Source organism: Triturus cristatus, chromosome 2_1, assembly GCF_964204655.1.
Source record: "Triturus cristatus chromosome 2_1, aTriCri1.1, whole genome shotgun sequence".
Classification (NCBI taxonomy): domain Eukaryota; kingdom Metazoa; phylum Chordata; class Amphibia; order Caudata; family Salamandridae; genus Triturus; species Triturus cristatus.
Window position 1 is genome coordinate 25,011,337 of NC_140581.1, and position 15,240 is coordinate 25,026,576.

Here is a 15,240-nt window from a genome sequence, read left to right on the forward strand (position 1 = left end):
GGTCGGCCAGCAGGTGCTGTCCCATGCAGAAGGGGTGGTACCGAGGACAAGGACTTCTGTCTTCTCTGCTTTGAGCTTCAAGCAGCTGTTGGTCATCCAGACTGCGACGTCTTGCATTCCTTTCTGGAGGTTAAGTTTGGCAGTGGTGGGGTCTTTGATTCATCTTCACAGACCTGCACTTCTGCTGCATCGATTCATGTTCAAAGACCTGCACAATGTTTGCTCCACAGACACCATAACCAGGGCCTCTCATCACTGCTGCTGCATCAATTCAAGGTCACAGACCTGAACAGGGTTTGGTCCACAGACATCGTAAGCAGGGGCTCTCATCACTCCTGCTGCATCGAATCATGTTCACAGACCTGCGCAAAGTTTGCTCCACAGACACCATAACCAGGGCTCTCATCACTCATGCTGCATCGAATCATATTCACAGACCTACGCAAGGTTTGCTCCACAGACACCATAACCAGGGCCGCTCATCACTCCTGCTGCATCGATTCATCTTCACAGACCTGCATAAGGTTTGCTCCACAGACACCATAACCAGAGCCTCTCATCAATCCTGCTGCATCGAGTCATGTTCACAGACCTGCACAAGGTTTGCTCAACAGACACCATAAGTTAGGCCTCTCATCACTCCTGCTGCATATTTTCATGTTCACAGAGCGGCACAAAGTTTGGTCCACAGTCACCATCAACAGGGCCTTTCATCACTCCTGCTGCATACATTCATCTTCACAGACATGCACAAGGTTTGCTCCACAGACATCATACCTAGGGCCACTCTTCGGTCATGCTGCATGGAATCATGTTCACAGACCTGCACAAGGTTTCATATCTAAAAGAAACATACAAATAGATGTATACCTGCGTTTTATAGGTCTAGCATTTTCAGATGCATAACACGTATAACAATACATGTGCTAGTAGACACATATCTCAGTCACAAGACCATGCACACCTTAAAATGTCAGAGAGAGCACTTTCAATTTCAAGCAGACATCAAAAATTATACAGTATATTTCAAGTGTACCTTTCCACACACTCATACAAAGTAGCCTAATCACTAATCCCTCCGCCAGCATGTCTTAAACCTCACTTTAGTGCTGCAGCTTCAACATTCTACTACTACTCAGACTGTTGCGCCTAGCCAAATAGAAAGCAGCAACCGTTCACAAGTCTCGGTTGCAAGTCTCACCATATTCCTAAAAGCAAGCATGCATGTGTCTGTACCTTTTGCTAGTGGCATCATATGTAAAAGAAACATACAAATAGAAGTGTACATGAGTTTTATGCATCTAGCATCTTCAGATGCATAACACGTATAAGATTACATGTGCAAGTAGACTCATACCTCAATCACAACACTATGCACACCTTAAAACTTCAGAGAATGCATTTCCCATTTCAAACAGACTCCAAAGATTATGCAGTGTATTTCAACTGTACCTTTCCACACACTCATGCAAAGAAGCCTCATCACTGATGCCACTGCCAACATGTTTTAAACCTCACTTTCTTGCTGCAACTTCACCATTCTACTACTTCTCAGACTGTTGGACCTAGCCAAATACAAAGCAATAAACTTTCTATGTCTCTGTTGTATGTCTCACCATATTCCTGAAAACATGGAAGCATGTGTCTACACATTGTCCTAGTACTATCATACATAAAAGAAAGGTTCAAATAGATGTATGCCTGTGTTTTATACAACGAGCATCTTCAGATGCATAACACTTATGAGAATACATGTGCAAGCACACACAGACCTCAGTCACAAGTCCAGGCAGACCTTAAAACTTAACAGACCGCACTTCCAATTTGAAAGAGACACCTAAAAGTAGGTGGTGTACTTGAACTGTACCTTTCCATACACTCATGCAAACTAGCATTGTCACTAATCCATCTACCAATGTACACATATTACTATGCACAAACTATTTCTAACATCATTTCACTACAATAAAACAAGCTACAATACATATCTGTACATTGCATAACATATTTCGAAAATCATAGTTTACAAATAATTTCAAAAGTTTGAAAATAAAGGGCCCGATTCACAGAGCTAACTTAAGACAAAATCCTAAACTTACTGCCATTTTGGTATTCACAGAAGGCACTTACTCATTTTCGTATTCACAGAAGGCACTTACTCATTTCGGTATTCACAGAAGTTAGGAGTCCTAACTTTAGGATTCCTAAATGCCTTCTGTGAATACCGAAAGTCTTAAAATTAGGATTTTTCTCAGTTTAGTAGTAGTATAGTTAGGACTCCTAACTTTAGGACTCCTAAATGCCTTCTGTGAATACCGAAAGCCTTACAATAAGGATTTTTCTCAGTTTAGTAGTAGTAAAGTTAGGACTCCTAACTTTTGGACTCCTAAACTGAAAAACATCCTAACTTTAAGACTTTCGGTATTCACAGAAGGCATTTAGGAGTCCTAAAGATAGGACTCCTAACTTCTGTGAATACCGAAGTGAGTAAGTGTCTTCTGTGAATACCAAAATGAGTAAGTGCCTTCTGTGAATACGAAAATGGTAGTAAGTTTAGGATTTTGTCTTAAGTTAGTTCTGTGAATCGGGCCCAAAACTTTTCAAATGTAAAACTATCACTACAAAGAGTGAAGCCCTGCTACATAATCCATAATACACCTCGCGCATTTCTATCTCACCTTTCAAATTGTATTGCAGAATATGAAATATCAGAAATTCATAAAAGATTTCCTTTTGCACACAATAAATGTAATGCACCACTCTCAACAAGGTTAAACCAGTAATGGCAAACTTTCCTTCTCTTTTTGCACACAAATAAATGTAAGTAACAAATCAAATTACTTCCTACATCATTTCAAATTGTGAAACACATTTCTATGCAGGAGTTCAAAAACCTATTTCTACTAATACCATGTTTTTTTTTAAACAACACATTACTTCTACATATACTACTGACTCAGAAAAACTTAATTTAGTAACATATCAAACAAATACAAATACTGGTATTTCATTTAATTTAATATCACATATATACGCTACCATTTCACATTTTAAATCCACAGTTAACTTTCTACCCTTCCCCCATTCACCTTAATCCCAGTTTCCATAGCAACACTTTCTGCAACATTTAACTGTACTGGCAGGTCACAAGTTTACCATATTTTAAACTTCAGCACAGTAGCTTGCATATGCAAATAACAGATGTGGTTGACTTTTTCAAAATATTACCATATCCTAGCTACTGTACCTTTCAAACATGTTTTAATAACCAATAAGAAACATGTTTCTTCATGAAAGTTACATGTATCATATGTTTGAGTGAACAATGTTGATGAACAGCCAATCACTTATCGGCTTTTTCAAAAACAGCATCTTCTACACCAGTTTAGATACCTCTCATTCTACCAACTGACTGCCTGAGCTACAGACATCGTTTCATTCCTTCCAATCGTCCCTTCAAGATGCTTACAGTATGGATTGTAGGGCACAGCTATGTTTTCTGGTATAAAAGGTATGCAGAACACAGAGGTATTGACAAAGACCTAGGTTTGCAAAATGTGGATATTAAATGGATTGCACAGAGAGGATTAAAGTGGCACCAATAGATGCCTTTGGTTAAAACCTTTTTGCATTTACAACCCCCTGACCTCATGGTTGTGCACTGTGGTAGCAATGACCTAGGCACATTGACTGGGGCAGGTCTGGAAATCCAAATGAAGGACACCTTTGCACAACTGATTTTGCTCTTGCCTCAAACAGTCTTTGTCTACTCTAACATGCCAAAAATAAAAATGGAAGTGGTCAAATCAATTCCGTCCACAGATTGAGAAAGCTAGAAAAAATATCAATAACGCTGTTTCTGCTTATCTTAGAGACCATAGAATTGGCTCCATACATAACAACAATCTAAGTTTTCATATGGAGGGCATCTACAGGAGTGATTGAGTACACTTTACAGATGACGGAAACAGAGTCTTTTTCAACAACCTGAAGCTCTGCATCCGCACTTACATGTAGCTACAAGAAACTCATAATAAACACAGGGGCTCTTTTTAGAGCCACTCTATAGCCCAACAGTAAATCTTACATATTAAAACATACAAATTCTCTTGTACAACTTTTCTTGAATTCGCAAACCCAGCGAGTTTACACTAGAACACGGTGGAGTCGCGACTCCAAGCGCGCAAAACAAAACAAATGCAATCTATTCTGAATTGTTTAATTCTGCCTAGGGGACCCCATCCCCCGATGAATTCACTTGGGTACCGTAAGGGGAGGCCCAATGTCAGGATGTGTCAGCAGCTCCAAAACAAGAATTGCCACTAACCTTTAGTACTTCCAGCAGGGACGACGGAGTGAAGCAAATCTTCTCTATTTCCCCAAGCGCTACCCCACACAGAGTACTGACAAACTACTGTGTAAGGAAGCACCCCAGGGAATAGGGACAAAGGGATAAAATAACAAACTCAGCTGCTAAGCGGTATCTTCTTAAACCTTAAGACTGGTCAGGGGCTCGGTTTATCTTCAGGAGTAACCCACTATGATAAGCTGTAGATAAAAGAACAGAAAGGGGTATTGAGAAGAGGCTCAGGGAATAACATTCACACCAAAACAACTATAAGCAGTGATATTCAAATACTCACTAGGTGAAAGGCAGCAATACTCAAAAGCTCGGTCCAGGTATACAATCCACAGAGACCACACACTTGGAGCAAATAAATACGACAATACAGGATCCTTGTAATACTCAGGAACCAAATGATTAAATCCAGGCAATACAAAATCACAGAACTGATGTCAAGAAGGACTGATAAGCACACCAGTTTATACCACACGAATGCTGTTAGCAGCACAGCGTAATTAAGAAAGAGTTCAGGGTGCACATAAGGAGCAGCAAGCCTGGTTCCGGTGGAAAAAACACTGCATAATATTTCACTATTAATAATTCAAAACGTATACTGACTGTTTAAGACCACAACAAACAAAGTCAAGGGTGATTAATGGAATCTTCAAAAGTCAATGAATTGCAAGTGAAAGGGGCGCACCAGCGCTTCCTTTCTGATTCAAAGCTAAATACCTGAAATGTCCGGGCGCTTGAATTAAACACAATCTTTAGCTCTCCAGAATCCTGGGCCTCCTCACCAGGAATGAAGAAAGGGAGGTAAAACCGGCTCCATACTCAGAGGAAGCCGGGCCTTGAAACAGCTGAAAAGCCAGCTATAAAATCTCTGAGGAAGCCGGGCCTTTGAACTGCAGATTTCCCCGTGAACAGAAACAGGCTACAGCTGGGAAACCACACCAACACAGGAAACTCCAGCGGGGAACACCGTACGCTCTGAAGAACGCCAGAAAATGCAAGATTGTCAAGCCCCTACCCCAGGAGGGGGAGGGGCATTATAGTGGTGGTTGAATCCAAGGCGGCTTCCAATCTTTCTTCTAGTCACACGCCCCGGGGAATTCTGGGACTTGTAGTCCAGTGAGCGCCGTCTGCCTGCTGGTGGCACCCTATACTTCACACACAAGACACCATTTAATAGGGGGTGTGGAGCCCTTCATGTAAGTGCACTGTGAAGAACCATGACAGAACCCCCTGCCGAGGACCACTGTCTCGGCGGTCGTCCCGGTTTACCTGGATATAGTGTGTGAAAACGTTCTAATAGAAGAGGGCAATAGAGAGGTTGTGCAATGAATCCCACGTTCTATCCTCATCCCCATAACCTTTCCAATCCACCAGATACTGCACTCTTCCCCTCACCAGTCGAGAATCTAGAATTTCTTGTACTTCATATTCATCCTGATCATCTATTTCCAATGGTAAAGGTCTATTCTGTAGCCTTGTGCTCATAGGACAAAGATGGAGTAGAGAGACATGAAAGACAGGGTGTATACGCCAAGAGAGGAGTAATGACAATTTCATGGCTTTGCTGTTCTGGTTAGCCGAGCGATTTGAGTGACTCGAAGCTGTATTTCCCAATACTACTCTTTTGGACAAACACAGGATCCTTACTATGGGGCATATCAACAAGGGCTTTATCTCTGCTTTTTTGGCTTTAAAAGCCAAAAAAGCAGAGATAAAATTAGCACCCTATCAACAACAGGGTGCTAACATGCAAATTCGCATGTTAGCACCCTTTTACTCTACGCTTCTCCTTGCATCTCTATTATCAAGAATATCGCTAACTCTGTTAGAGACAAAAAAAGCAGCGCTAACCGCGGTTAACGCTGCTTTTTTGCGTCTGGTATTTTTCTGACTTAGCCATGATATCCTATGGAAGGAGTATATCATGGCTAAGTTTGTCTGTCCCTATCAACAAGCTAACGTGAGATTATCGCTGGGTTTCCAGCGACAATCTCACGTTAGCCACTTAGCGTGAGAATTTTTCTCGCTATTGAGATAAGCGTTGCTAATAGCACGCTATCTCAGCGATAAAAATCAACGCTAGCCGGCGATAATTATTCTAGCGCTAAGTGCGCTTAGCGATAATTATCGCCGGTTGTTGTTGATATGCCCCTATGAGTTTACCAAAAGGTCTTATTCCCAATTCATCAGATTGCACCACCTGGGGGAAGGTGTTTGCGGCACTGTATTCTCTATGCTTTGGCACCCCCTCCATGACAGTGCTTCCACCAGTTCTTAAGAAGGATCAGGAGGAACACGGGATGGAGGCGGCCCTGGAGTTGGGGATGAGACTGATTGGGGTATTCCCCATAGTTTCTGATATTTTACTAGCCAATATAAAAGGAGTAGTGGTTAGTTTGCAAGTGAGTCAGCGCCTTGAGGCAGTAGCTCACGTTGATAAGCAACGCAAATTGCCTAAGATTATCGCTAAGGTGTATAAATCATTAGGGCGTAATATTTTGGAGATTAAACCTTATACTCAGCAGCAGAATAAACCTCCTCCTGAAAAGGAGGGGAATCCCTTATTTCCTAAAAAGAATTGGAACAAGAATAAACAACAACAACAGAAGCAAGGTTTGCGTGCTGGTTTACCGACACCTGATGCTTCCAAGCGTAGGTATGATTTGCGTGACCGCTCTAATATTAAAACACCACAGAAGTTTCAGGTTCCTGATCTTCATTCTCCTCGTTCCTTGCAGGACTCGTCGGATCAACAGTCCAGTGGAGGAGAGCATCAAGATTATAGACAAGGTGAGAACAAGCAACAAAAACGTGATCCGCCACGCCAGTTTGACTTAAAGGCCAAACCAGAAGGGACAATTGCCATTTCTTGCCCCGTTTCAAAAGAAAAAGGTTGCTGCTTTAACAGTGAAGCATGCCTCAAACGGTGAGAACCCTGCTCCTCGATTGGAGGTGGGCTGTGACACTCCTTGACAGCGAGGCGGAAGTTACCATAGTACGTGAAGTTCTCCATCCTTGTCTGGAGGCGAGAGCAACTGACACATTCATTACAGTGTAAACAGCTGATACAAGAGTTGCACCCGCTGGTAGACTTTATGAGATAGTCCTCCAAATTGAAGGTGATATACAACGTACAATTAAGGTTATCTTTTGGGATAACCTTACCTCGTCATATGACATTTTGTTGGCGGAATCGGATTGGCTTCTCCATTTGTTTTAGCTTCATCCCGAGGTTAAGACGTGATACTTCCCAGTTTTTCGGGTTACGTGTCTGAAGAGCCTAAACAGGCTTAAGCATCGGAATGGTCTATAGCCTTAGCACCGACTGTGTTTCGCAATCAGGTGGGCTGGGATAGAGTGACCAGCACATGAGATCCTTAACGATCAATGCCACAGCCTCAGGCAAAATATCCGATCAATAATGGGAGGCAAAAGAGTCCGTTAGTGACATTTTGGCCCATTTGGAATATGAAGCCTGTGTTTCATCAATGAATAATCCTCTTTTTCCGATATCGAAACCAGATGGTTCATATCGCATTGTTTTGGATTATAGAAATTTGAACAGTTATGTTTGTATGTTTGCTGTACAGAACACCCACAGCTCTGCGTTAATAAATTACATTGTCCAAAAAATGTATTAAACCACTTTGAACATTTCCAATGGATTCTACAGTCACGATTTGGCTCCTGAGAGCCGTGACTAGACTGCATTTACTGCAGTCGCCAATCAAAAAAAGGTTTACAAGATTGCCCATGGGCTATAGGAATAGCCCAGATGTCGGTGCAGCACATTGTGTCACTTTTACACGACAAAGATCCTGATGGTTTCTCTTATGTCGAGGATATTTATTTGACTGACTACGATTTGAACCTGCATCTGGTGTCTGTTGACCGCATCATTTTGTCTTTTGCAGACTTAGGGTACAAATTTAATTTTGTTAAGTCTCATATCACCTATTTGGTGGTTCGCTTTTTTGGTTACAAACTCAACAATGAAGGGAGGGGGTTGGCCCCTCACTTTCTGGAGAAATGTGCTCAGTTACATCTTCCATCTACTCTTAAGAAGTTACAATCTTTGTTGTTTTTTTTTTAATATCGGGAGGACCTACATTCCTGATTATGCTTAGCATATCAAACCACTTTACGCGTTGATACAACCCTTTTTTCATCGTCTTCCAGCTGGCTTGCGGAACATATAGAAATTCTTCAGTCTTTGCAGTCTGATCTGCTTGTGTCCAACTTCTTGTTAACTCGTGACAAGACAACTAACTTAGTCATACAGATTGTACCAGGTACAGTGGGTTTCACTTACCTGACATTCAATGAGAGAGATATGGTCCCCATTGCCTACAAATCGCTTTTGTACACAACAGCAGAGATGCGTTTTTCCCCCATTGAGAAAACTCTTACAGCAGCACAGATGTCTATCCTGAAGGAGCGCTCTTTGACTCAGGGGAAACGCATTCTTATGGTATCGCCTGTGCCTACTCTAGATGCGGTCACAAAGGCGTGTGTACAGAATTCAAAAGCCTCACACCCGTGTTGGATTCAGTGGACAAGTTCCTTGACATCGGCGGATGTCACTTTTATCTTTGACCCATCCTTGCAGACGCAGGAGTTTTAACAGTATGAACAGGTTCAAGCTGCACAACAGTTTTTGCTTCCTTCTTGACCAATACAAATGTATAGTTTATACCAACAGATCTGCACAGCCGGCCGTTGGTTCCAAACATGCTTACTCGGCCACTTGTGCTATTGTGGCAGGCTCCATGGTTGACGGTGAATGCACAGCTGAGTTGGCTGAGCTGCGGGCTCTAGTATTGGCTCTCGAATTCATTGATCCTGATTTAGCTACAGTTATAGTGTGCAATTATTTTTATTGTGTACAGTCCTTTAATGAACATCTATTTTTTTGGTCTCAAAACGATTATCGGGACTCTAAAGGTAGCGCATCAAGTATAAGACGCTTTGGGTTTGAGTGGCAGCTCTTAAAGAAAGCTTGCCGCTCACACATGTTATACATACTATCGTCCATCAGTGTGTGGGAACACATGCTGTGGGTAATTCTTTGGCTGACGAGGCAGCCAAAACTGCAGTTGCCACACGTTTAGTAGCAGCAGTTACAAGGTCCATGACTAAAATTGATAATGAAATTCTGGCGGCTATAGCTGATACGAGGGATGGGAAGACATTCCCGCAAGGTTTCCCTTCTAAGTATTCTTATCATTTATCACCGGAACAAGTTTCCTTTGCTTCCATTCCGTCCATTGGGGATTGGCTAATTCCCAATGAGGACTGCAGGCTTCCTTTGATCGTTGCCGCGCACAAAGGCATGGCATCTGCACATGCTGGAGTTTCAGCAATAATGTCTCTTTTGCAACAGCGTTACTGGTGGTGTGGTCTATATAGACAGACATGTAATTATGTACTTTCTTGTGACATTTGTCAACAAATTAAAACATCCACCTCACACGCAGCTATATATCTCAAATCAACCATTTGGATGTATTTATCTTGATCACTGTGGTCCTTTGACGTCCAACACTGCCTATAAACATATTCTGGTTGCAATGGATTAGTGCACTAGATTATTTTGGGTCTGGCCACAACGTAGTGCTGACGCTCGAAATGTCATTAGAGATTTCCGTGTCTTTATTGTAACATTTACTTGTGGTACCTCCCATTCTGACCAGGGTCCTGCATTCATCTTTAAGGCTTACAAGGATGCGATGAGGTCGCTGGGGGTGCTATTGCAATTTTCGTCTCCATAAAGGCGTGAGGGCATTTCTATAGTGGAGCGAATGAACCATGATTTAAAGCAGTCTTTGACAGCTAGAGTCTTAGGTACTGGCAGGGGTTGGCTGACTCATTTATATGGGATTCAACATGCACAAAATAATCTCCCGAGAAGATCTCTGGGTGGGCTGACCCCATACGAAATGCTCTTTGGCATCAAAATATTTGTGCCGACCTTGATGGTAAAAACGTTGTGGCGGCTGCCGCAACATTTGATGTAGAAAACCATTGTGGTATGTTACAGGATCTACAAAAGACTCAAGATACTCTTGCTAAAGCTGAGTTGCAATCGTCCGAAGACACAGCGGTGCTGATCCCAGTCACAGGGTGGGTTCCTAAAGTTAGAGAGCTGGTCCGGGAGAAGATAGAGAACAAAAAAGAATTTGGTACCTCCTACAGTGCACCAGTCCCAGTTCTTGGTCTGAAGGGCACACAAACTGTGATTTTGCCTCTGCTACCTGGTCGCAAGGAAAATCACTACATTTCCATTGAACATGTCAAGTTGCACCATTTGGCCGATACTTAATAGTATGCCCAAAACTGTTCTGCGGAGAGATGTTTCACTTCCTGTGAGGTCTTTGACGGCAACTACTGTACACCAGGAGAGTGAAGTGGAAACCTCAATTGATATACTGCCTTTTTTGTCCTCATCTTCAACAGCTACACCTCGAATGTATGACCTTCCGTCTATGGAGTTTACTGTGGACATTCCTACACGTGTGCTCCAATCATCATTTAATGCTGACCGAACACCTTTGTATTGACTAGGAACTGTTGGTTATTACATGGACAGAGACAACTTTTCTTTCCCTTCATAGTCTTCTTCATCAAATTAGAGTACGGAGGAATCCCCCAGTCGATTTTTCATTTTCTTTTCCTGGTTTCGCAGAACTTTTCTGGTTCCTCCTTGGAGCTACATTTGTATGGTACTTACAATGGTGTTTCTCTTCATGTGGATTGGATTTGTGACTGTCTTTTTCCATTTGATTAATGGTCATTACTTACCTGAACGCTCAGATATACATTTGGTTGATGGTGTTTTGGCCCCACACACATCATCTCAAATAATGAAAAGGGATCAATCCCATGTTAATATTTCTTCTGTGCCAGTAGTAGATGGCATGGTTTGGGATAAAGTTTAATACCAAATATACAGCCCGACGGAGATGATTCGAATGCTGTACGTCTTTTGTGTCGAATTAGGTAACGTTATCACTCCTGGACTAGATTCCGACGGCTGGGATGTTAATGCAATACATTCGTTATTTTCAGATTTAAAATATTACACTGCTTTTGAAACTGAGGATGACTATTTGAGTTCTGCCAATTATGCTGATTTATTCTGTTTCCAACATTGTGGTCATAATCTTTTACATAAATCAAATACAGTCTGTAATCAGGTTAATTATACAAAATGGGAACATTGTCCTGCCCCGTTTCAAGGTATTTCGCTGACACTGAAAAATAAATGTGTCTACTTTTAGGGTTGTAACCTATCGGACCCAATATCCTATTATTATTAATTGAGTGCTCAAAAATTGGTATATTCTTCAGTTTTCATAACTGATTATTGGAAAGACAGGATTGATTTGAAATCAATATAGGGTACCAAAAATTGTCAGGTGCATGCAGGGAACTGAATCATTGCATCATGTGTGTTTGATACAGTCACAGCTGTTGTTCTTTAATCAGACAGTGCAGCAAACTGTATGTTTTGGTTTAGCTGTTGCTAATATTTTAGATTTTCCCTCATTTCTGTCATTAGCAGCTTATGACGGATGGCAGCTATATAAAAATTATTCTATAGAGGACTTACAAGGTATGGTCCATAATGGTACCCTCAATTCATCCACTATTACTCCCTTGGGATGGTTAATTTGGCCGCTCAGTAATAATGCTTGCCAGTTGCGTTTTTCAAATTCAACAGGGGGGTTTACACTCAGTAGGCCTGACCCTCACTTTCCACAAACACACACAGTTACTACATATTCTGTGGGTAAATTGTGTCAACAGTAGTTGGGACAGTCATCGTTATCATCTGTGAAACAACATCTCTCACGTTTAAATGGAGACATTGATCAGGCAGATTTCCTGTTAGGTCCATGGTCTTCTTGTCTAAAACGTTTTGCATATGCGGTATATAATGAAATCTGGAAGCTGTCCCAAATGAAAGCAGCTTTCAGGTTGCGACATCTAGAGCAAGACAACTTGCGTAACGTTTTGGATGTGGTAGACAACAACATTAATATGTTGTCTTCTCATATATACACTTTTGACAATATTGTTTCTTCTGTTATTGACTAAGAGTTTTGAATTTAAAGTGTTGTGCTTTATGTCCAAGGCCAAACAATACGAGAACTGGCAGTCCATTACCAGCATACTTGTTCTTTGAGATCATCAAATCGGGTTTTTTTCCCTGTACCGAGGGTCCGTTTAAATAGCATAAAAGGCTGCTCTTTCAAGTATCTTCGTTTGAAATGTGGTAACCTCTTCTGGAAGCTAAATGCTGGGCAATTTTAATTAAATTTACTTGGACACCATACTAGCATTTGCTCTGCACTGGGAAACTCTTCTGGGTAGCTATGCTCATTACAAGACTCATAATAATGAGGAGAAATATGTTTATTTCTCCTAATTTATTCCCCTTTCTAAGTCTGCAGCATTCTGCAACATAAATAGAAAGAGGAATCCACTTCTCAGGACTGTTTCTGTGCAGAAAGGTGTTCCTTCCTACTCAAAAACAATCCTGCCTACGACGCAGACACCCTTGCACCATGACACAAGGTTACTTGCGTTGGTGCTAGGCATTCAAAAGTTTGCCAGCACTAGGAAAGGGAAGGAATGTCCAGTATAATTTTAAATACAGTGCTTTCCTGACCCTTATCTTACATGCAGCGCAACACAGTGCAGCAAGGTGGCTCCCTGCGTGCGCTGTGTGAACAAATTATAAATATAGACCGAAGTATTTAACCTCCAGCTGACACCACACAGTTCAATTCTCGGATGGATAAATAAAAGTGGTTATTTCCTGTCCTGGGAATGGAAAACTAATGGTGCTAGGCAGTCTAACTACTGTCAACAGCTATTTAGATTGATTGCCAAAAAGCCAATCAGAGACGTTTGAAAGTAAGGCTGAGCTCTGATTGTTTTAGGTAGTTTAGATTGCTGATTCAGTCAGAGTTGCTTCTATGTTAAGAATGTTCTGATTGGCTGTTGGCCCTTGCCCATGGGCTGCCTGTGATTGGATAGATGAGCTGGGACTATTCCCTTCTATTGCAGCAGTCCATGGCTTGCGGAGAGATTCCTTCCATGGCTTTTCCTGTCATCTGAAGTTGTGCTAGAGTAGGCATATTTTCTAGGTTGTCCAAATCTAGACAGACACTGATGCATTTTGCTCATCCCATCCCAGAGCTATACAGAAAATGAAAAGGAAAGCATCAATAGTCTTGAAAGTTGACTTTTTAGGACATGCAAGCATACACCTCTTCTATATAGAGCCTTTTTTATTTTTCCTATCCTTATTTTCTAAGGTGGTCATTTTATTTAGATTTGTTCTGAAAAATCAGTAATTATGTTCTATGTTATCCACTCTTTAGGGCTACCTTGCAGTCTGTTATTAATGGCCTGGTCTTCATCTACGCCGTTGAGGAGATTAACAGAAACGCTACTCTCTTACCAAACCTCACGCTGGGGTACCATTTATTTGACTCCTGTGGAAGTGAGATGAAAGCTCTTCAGAGCATCCTGAGCATCATGTCCCAGCAAAGAGAGCCAGTTCCAAACTACAGGTGCCACAGCAAGGGCACCCTGGTGGGTTTCATCGGAGACACGTTCTCATCAACGACCTACTCCATGGCCCAACTCCTGGCGCTCTACAAGTACCCACAGGTAGGAGGATGCTCTACTTAATCTCTTTTATTATATTTTTTGAGGGGGGAGTCTAACCTCACCTGCCGCAGACAGCAGAGCTTTGATGTTTGCATATGACATCATGGTCAAGATACAAAACATGCCAAGAAACTGACAAGGAGCCAATTAGACAAACCCATATCCTGTAACCTTGGGCCAGATATCTCAAATTCCAAAGTTCTGCTGCTCGTTTTGTAGATCCTGTTTCATCCACAGGGTCATTTTGCAGGGGCGCAGTTGGAAGTGGAGGTCATTCTTCAACAGATGGACCTTTGTGTGGTTGACTTGAGTCAAGGGAGTTAGTAAGAATTTACATTTTAGCATTTGTGTAGCCCATTTGGTTCCACAATAAAGACAAGGGTTCAGAAACTAAGGGTAAGTGGATTTATTACAGCTTGATAGACAATCAGTAAACAGGCAAAAAAAAAGGCATTATGGACATGAATCCTTACATCAAGTAAATTAATGCATCAGTGAGGATTGTGGCTGGACAATAGAAGGCCAATAAAGACAGCAGATGGAATCATCCAAATACAAAAGATTACAATTCAATGTTCAGCTTAAAAACTCTGCTCTTCCTTTCTCACCACGAATAAAGCTAAGAGTCATCTAGTGGGAATTCCAAATCTAAATTTGGGGATAGGTGTCGTAGTGTGAGCGGACACAATGCACCTCACACAGGATGTCTTGAGTTATCTGTTTATTGGCTGTACGTTTATGCTGAATAGCATTCTTTACCGGAAATTACTCTATCTCATTGGACACAAATTGCACTCCATTATCGGAGGCAATTTTTTTGGGACTACTCCCAGAAAGGTAACACACTGGGCTGTAGTGTCATGGTCTCAATCTTCATGCTTGTGTCACTATTAGCACAAATTACACATGTTCTAACATTTGCAACAATCTCAGAGTCCCATACCAGGCCACCAATAACTCTCTCTGATCTTCCTTTGAGCAATGGTTTGTTCCAGATGACCCTTATGTTGATCAAAATAATCTTGTGTCTTAACCCACTGGAGGGAATTAACTTATCAAGTCCAATCAGCATTGCATTCTTTTCAACTGACAATTCATCAGGCACCTTGACATACGTCTGTAATCCAAAAGGAACAGTCTTCTCTTTAGGCCATCGATGTGTCACCCGTTTCTTTACACATACCAGAACCTCATCT

At 41.7% G+C, this 15,240-nt stretch overlaps 1 protein-coding gene across 1 annotated transcript in view; it reads left to right on the top strand.

Moving 5' to 3' along the window:
- Positions 1-4,248: 4,248 nt before the first annotated feature.
- LOC146863637 (extracellular calcium-sensing receptor-like) overlaps positions 4,249-15,240 on the top strand; it is a 159,369-nt gene continuing 148,377 nt past the window's right edge. Inside the window, exons 1-3 of the mRNA XM_085636646.1 lie at positions 4,249-4,292; positions 8,997-9,041; positions 13,759-14,044. Of these exons, the coding sequence (XP_085492772.1) occupies positions 4,249-4,292; positions 8,997-9,041; positions 13,759-14,044 (375 nt within the window). The remainder of the gene's footprint in view (positions 4,293-8,996; positions 9,042-13,758; positions 14,045-15,240) is intronic.